Source organism: Galeopterus variegatus, unplaced genomic scaffold (genome assembly GCF_000696425.1).
Source record: "Galeopterus variegatus unplaced genomic scaffold, G_variegatus-3.0.2 Scaffold844, whole genome shotgun sequence".
In the NCBI taxonomy this organism is placed as follows: domain Eukaryota; kingdom Metazoa; phylum Chordata; class Mammalia; order Dermoptera; family Cynocephalidae; genus Galeopterus; species Galeopterus variegatus.
Genome location: NW_007726955.1, coordinates 281123 through 287230, shown reverse-complemented (window position 1 = coordinate 287230; position 6108 = coordinate 281123). Strand labels below are relative to the sequence as shown.

Below are 6108 nucleotides of genomic sequence, written 5' to 3'. Positions count from 1 at the left end.
AGATTGTTTCTAAGAACCTATTTGCTTAAGGATGCACTTTATATGAGTGCACCACTATTTATTTCCTAAACATTGCATTATTTTCCTCTTTAATTCAGAAACTTGGAGGCTCAGACATGGGTCTGATGTGTCCTTCACTTACTTCTGAGCTGCAAACAGTAATAAAAGAGGGTGGCTCGTGTACAGTACTCGATCAGCCCATTCCACTAGACCGATTGGTAGTCAAAAGTATTGATCCACTCCACGTGTCAGGTATGTGTCTATTTTCACCATTCAGCTCATCTGGTTGCCATCACCGTTTTATATTGGCCTTTTTTTGGTAGCAGGACATGAATCCAATTTAAGTCTTCATAAAGGACAAGACTGTGTTCCTAGGTGGCGTATATCATTCACTCTACAGATTAGTTATGGTGTCCAACGCTTGGATGACCCAGCTCTGCCACTTGCTAACTGTGTGACCCAAGGCAAGACACCAGTTTCGTAGGCCTCAGGTTCCTCTCGGTAAAACAAGGATAATGATGTCTACTTCAGTGGGTCTTTGTGAGAATTCAGTGAAACAATGCCTGTTATGCACTCAATCAATAATAGCTATTATTAATGTTGTTATATTACTGTCATCATTAGTACTATTGCTAAAGTTAATGCACTGGCAGACCACAACTTGCTATGCAAGTGTAAGATACTTTATTACAATCACTCTGGTTAGAAAGAAATATGCCAGAAGTAAATATATAAATATATGTGCATATATATACACACACACATACAGATGCATGTATACACACACACACACACACACACACACCGGAAATATATATCACTTTTAATGTTTTATTTCAAGCATTTCCTAAGTGTCCCCTAAGAGCCAGGTACTCAACAGGCTCTTGAGATACAAAAATAAATGAGAAACAGCCCTTGCCTTTGGGAAGCTCTCAGAATAATGAAAGCTCAGTAAATTTTCTGTCAAGTAAGCTCTAGGATTCTGGGAGACTTGAAAGCCATTTTGGTCTCCTCAGGGTTAGGCGGGTGGTGGCAGTGTTCAGGACGGAGCACACGGCCACTCTACTTCGAGTGGACTCAGGTAGAGGCTCCTAGACCAACCAAGGCCGGGCAGGGGGGATTGCCTTCCTGTCCCATGGGTGGAGCAGGAAAAGAGGGGACACTCCCCATTGCCCTCGATTCCCAACCGAGCAGCCAAGCCCAGAGCTACAGTGACTAGCATAGGACCAGTCTATACACAGTGTGTGAATGAACAGATGAGTGAATCAATACACAAATGGATGTTAACAACAGCAAACCCTTAAGTGGTTATAATTAGGTTACATAATTAAATGCTTTGCATTAATGACTATTAACTCGTGAATGGATGCAACGTCCACTCCCCAACAGCAGAAAGGCTTTACTAAGAGAAACCTGTATCCAGAAATACAACCTTCTGCCTCCTGTGTCTGTCCTTTCTACTTTCAGTAAGATTTGCTGAAAGGTAACAAGGTCAGGCCTTAAGACCTCTTGTATTTGATTTGACTGGGACCAATCATGGTCTACACAGGGCAAAGTCTGCATTAGCCAGAGAGCACTTTAGGAGCAAGCCCAGAAAGGGGTATGTCAGGGCTGCAGGCCTTGGCCCGGTGAGTGCACTCACCTCCAGAGTGAGCCTCCTCCCTGCTCAAGGGATGGCGAAGGGGTGTAGGTAAGGTGGAGATTCAGTACACAGGGGGCCAGACGTCACTTGTGTTTTGTGATTTGTTGGCTTAGTTTACTTTTTCATGGGGAAAAATATCATAGTAGGGGTACTCTGTGCTAGAAATTTATTCTCTCACCGCTGCAGTGACTATAGTTAAAGATTCTGGCATTATGGACTTGAGTGGCAGAAGATGCCATAAACTCCATAAGGAAGAGTGGAAGTGGTTGGGTCGAGGGCTCAATTTAGTCACGGCCCTGCCAGCTTTAAGAACTGGACTTCATGGGAAGCCTAACATCACTGGATTACCTGGGGAGATGCATCTTTTTTCTCCTCTGTTCTTTTTTATGGGGGACGAGGGGCAGCTGGCTGGTATTGGGGCCCGAACCTGTTTTGGGGCCCGAACCTGTGACCTTGGTGTTACAAGGTTGAACTTGTATTCCTTTTTCAAAAAAATAAAAACAATACCTTTTTTAAAAAACTACACTTCCACTTTTTTTATTTTCTGATTTGTGACTACCATCTCTCATTCCTTTTTCAAATATCTTCCTCATTAATCTTATTATTTTTTCTGGTCAGGTACAGTGCATGAGGCAGAATAGCTACAGAGTGGGAAAGTGCAAATGGGGACAAAAGAGCTTTGAAGTGACAAAAACCTAATTTCAAATCCTGGCTGTATCATTTATGAGCTGTGTAACCTTGGAAAAATTAATCTAAGTCTATTTCCTCATTTGCAAGTGGGAATTAGCTGACTTATCTTACACGGTTGCTGCGTGATTTAAACAATACTAAACGGAGAAAAAACATAGTGTGGTGCTCTGTACGTAGTAAATGCTTTTAAAATGGTGTCAATTATTATATTAGAATGGCAGGGGGGAAAAGAGCTATTGCTGCCCATATGTTATCTCCTTATTGTATTTTACAGGCCTAGCCATTCCAGGGTCTTTTGCTTGTAAAGTCCCTTTTAACCATATTACAAACCACACAGATGAGAAATGCTTTAAATAACTGAGAACTAGTTACTATTTTTGAGGAAAATGGATTCCAAAAGCTAGCCAAGAACAACAACCTGATCTTTAAAGCCTCACTTGCTACAGGGGATTTATAAGAATAAAAATCAGGAAGTAAAATAAACACACCCAGATCTTTTTTCCAGAAAATCATTTTAATAGGTTCCTCTTATCCCAGAGAAGCTGGACAGAATTTCGTGACCTAACCTTAGCAGACTTTATATGTTGTAGTAGAATTTGGAATTATGAGGTTTAGACTGTTACAGGTACTGTGTGATATTGGAATAGTTCTTGCAGTGAAGAAAATAAAAGTCTTTCATTTACTTAGATTCTGAAATGAAGCCCAGCCTGCCTCAGATAAGCCAGAGTTAAACTCCCAAACTTCAATAAATAAAAATAATGACAGGGAAAGGAATCAGCTTAATGATCAGCTAGAAATAAAGGTCACTTGCTCTATTTCTCTCCTTGAAGTACCTGATACGACCAGGAGACATGATATAACCAGAAGATGGTATGACATGATGTGACCCGGAGATATGACCAGCTTGGTTTGTTTTTTGTTCATTCTTTTATTTCTAAACATTAATTGACTGTAGAAAGCATGTATAAGGTGCTGTGCTGTATTAATAATTCAAGGGAGGATTTTTTTAAAGATTTTTTTTTTCTCGATTAGAAAAAGGAATCTGATCTCCCAGTGTCTCCTGGCATTTCTTTGAGAGCAGCTAGGAAATGACAGAACAGACTGTTTTCTTTTGCAAACACAGAAACCATGCCAAAGTTTGTTTTGTTTTGTTTCACATTTCATATTATTTGATGGCTGTTGCATTTTATTTTAGTCCATTTTTTGGCTTTTCTTGGCCTATTGTGAAGCATTCAGGTGGTTTTGTATTTTTGCCACGTTAATTTGTTTATAAACCTTATTTTGATGTGACTTCCATTTAAATACAAAAATAAATATTTTTAAAAAGTGATGGGGGACAAAAAAGAAAATAATTACATTGTTTTCACACATGCACACAAAACCCGCCTAATATGCTTAGCTTGTTGCACGAGGAAGAGCCCATTTTCCATCATTTAAGCTATAATTGCATTTCATGAAGTCCCAGAAGTTGTTAATTAGGAAGAAAGGGTTTTCATATTAAAGTGGGGTCTATTTGGACATAGTAGTAGAGTCTTGGCCTTGGAATCAGATTTTTTTTTTTCATAATCTACATAAACCTCACATGCTCATTAAGACAAAAACAAATGAAAATAAAAAACAAACTCCAGATTCTTGTACTAAGGAACTGTTTGGATTTCATATTAAATGATTTGGCTTTTTGTCTTTGTAATATCTTTTTCTAGTCTTTGGGCTGAGAAATGCTTTTCTTATACAACATGAAAACAGATACCGACAGTGTATAGCAGCATTTTTATTACAAGCCCAGACGGAAAACATCAAAGTATGTATTTTAATATTGTAGGTCTTTGATTCTTCAGAGTTTGGAAAAATCTCACCCCAAGCCTCTTAAGTAGTGGGGAATGGAAAGTTCTGTATATTCCCCTCACCCGCTCTGAGAAAGGCATTAGTTGGGAGGAGGGGAGGGGGAGACATCTAGCTGATCTCACGCTCAGAAACCTCGGGGTTGACAATTCCCTCACATTGGCAGAGCTGACACACTCTCTTGCTTCCTCCTGCCACAGAAGCTCCAAGTTCTGCAGTTTGTGTAGGAAATGGGGGAAGAATTGCTTTGGATTGCATGATTCGCTTTTAAGATGCTCCAGTCAATTTCCCGAATGCCAACAATGTGACACAGCTTAAGTGAGGGTCTGCTGCATAAGGAGCCAGGCCAAGTTTGCTCTTCAGCCTGTGAAAACGTGCCACTGTTTTTACAGCTACACAGTTGAAAGAGCAGCTTCCTGACTCTGGTTTTGCTACCTGAGAAGTCTCTATTTTGTCTTCCCCTGGTAGACTTTCATTATAACAACAATATGGCCAGACAATAAATGAAATATTGCATTCTTCTTAAGAACTCAATTTGCTGGGTCACCTCCTTCAGAGACTGTTTTTTCAAATTATACCACTAGTTTTGAACTTCTGTTTCCACACAAAATAGAAATTCAAGAAATTCAACTTTTAAACTATATTTTCAGAACTTATTTTTCTAATTATTAGTCTATCATGGTTCTTTGATAACTCATGACTCTTTATCCAACTTGCATACTATACTCATTTAATCCATTTGCATTTTCCTATATTACATATTTACATTAGATGTAAGAAAGAAAATGGGAAACATATGCACATGCTTCATTAGTCTTCAGTTTTAAAGAGCACGTCAATAAATATAATGGAAAATATTAATTCAAGTATGTGAAAAATTGTCAGCTTAACATTCTAATCTCTCTCCATTTATGTATATATATTTTTTTCTTTTTTCAACAGAAAACATGGATGGCACAAATAACATCAGCAATCTCTTGCTTTACCAAGAGTCAGGAAAGTAAGAAAATATCTTTATTCACACTTCCTGCAGAATCCTCTGAAATTTAGGGACCTAAAACAAATGGCACATGTTTTTAGAGATTATGGTTTAAGGTATTCTTTCATTCAAACTTTTGTAACACTTACCTAGTGATGAACTAAAAGGAAATGTGCATTTTAAAGGAGCTCCAGAATTTGAGCTAGGAAAATCCTCAGTATAGAGGAACTATGACTGCGACAAATTTGAATTTCTTGACAAATATATACTGATATCCAGACTACCTTCTAATGTTTCAGTCAGGTTTGTAAGAGGTACAAATGAAGAACGGGCTGTTATTATTTGAAAAGTGTGAATGATCAGATAGAGTGTCAGAAGGAAAACAACGTCCACTGCTTGTGTTCGGTATGATTTCTAGCATCTTACTTTGTGTATATCTATAAAATAATGAAACCAATTTTCCTGTACGACTTGTAAATCAGTCTTTATAGTCCTACCTCAACACAATAATTCTTTTGATACAAAATTTGATTGCTCTTTTAATATATTAAACAATAAATAAGATCTCCTTCTTTTCCCCCGCCGGCTGGCTGATATGGGGATCTGAACCCATGCTTGGTGTTACAAGGCTGTGCTCTAACTAACTGAGCTAACAGGCCAGCCCCAAAGATCTACATTTCAATAAGTTTTTAAATTCCTATTCTACAACAGTTTATTTATCTCAGGTATGCGCTATAATATTCTAACTTGGAAGTAGAAAACCCCAAAGGCTTAATTTTATTATTTTAAGGGGAAAAAACCCCCAAATACCTGTTCCACTTTCACCAGTTAACACTTTTACGTGGAAAATTTTCATAGAAATAGCCAAGATATCTTTTTCTTAACTTCATTTTGAAAAATGATGGTGTTTGTTATAAAACTACTTTCTGGTTTTGAGCAGTATGTGTGTGTGTTA

The 6108-nt window shown here is 38.1% G+C and overlaps 1 protein-coding gene across 1 annotated transcript in view; it reads left to right on the top strand.

The window, feature by feature from the left end:
- The window catches only part of PLEKHG7 (pleckstrin homology domain containing, family G (with RhoGef domain) member 7), a 37851-nt gene extending 32627 nt beyond the window's left edge, over window positions 1–5224 (top strand). The window contains exons 12-14 of the mRNA XM_008572859.1: window positions 99–252; window positions 4036–4133; window positions 5117–5224. Coding sequence (XP_008571081.1) covers window positions 99–252; window positions 4036–4133; window positions 5117–5224 — 360 coding nt within the window. The remainder of the gene's footprint in view (window positions 1–98; window positions 253–4035; window positions 4134–5116) is intronic.
- The last annotated feature ends 884 nt before the right edge of the window (window positions 5225–6108 follow it).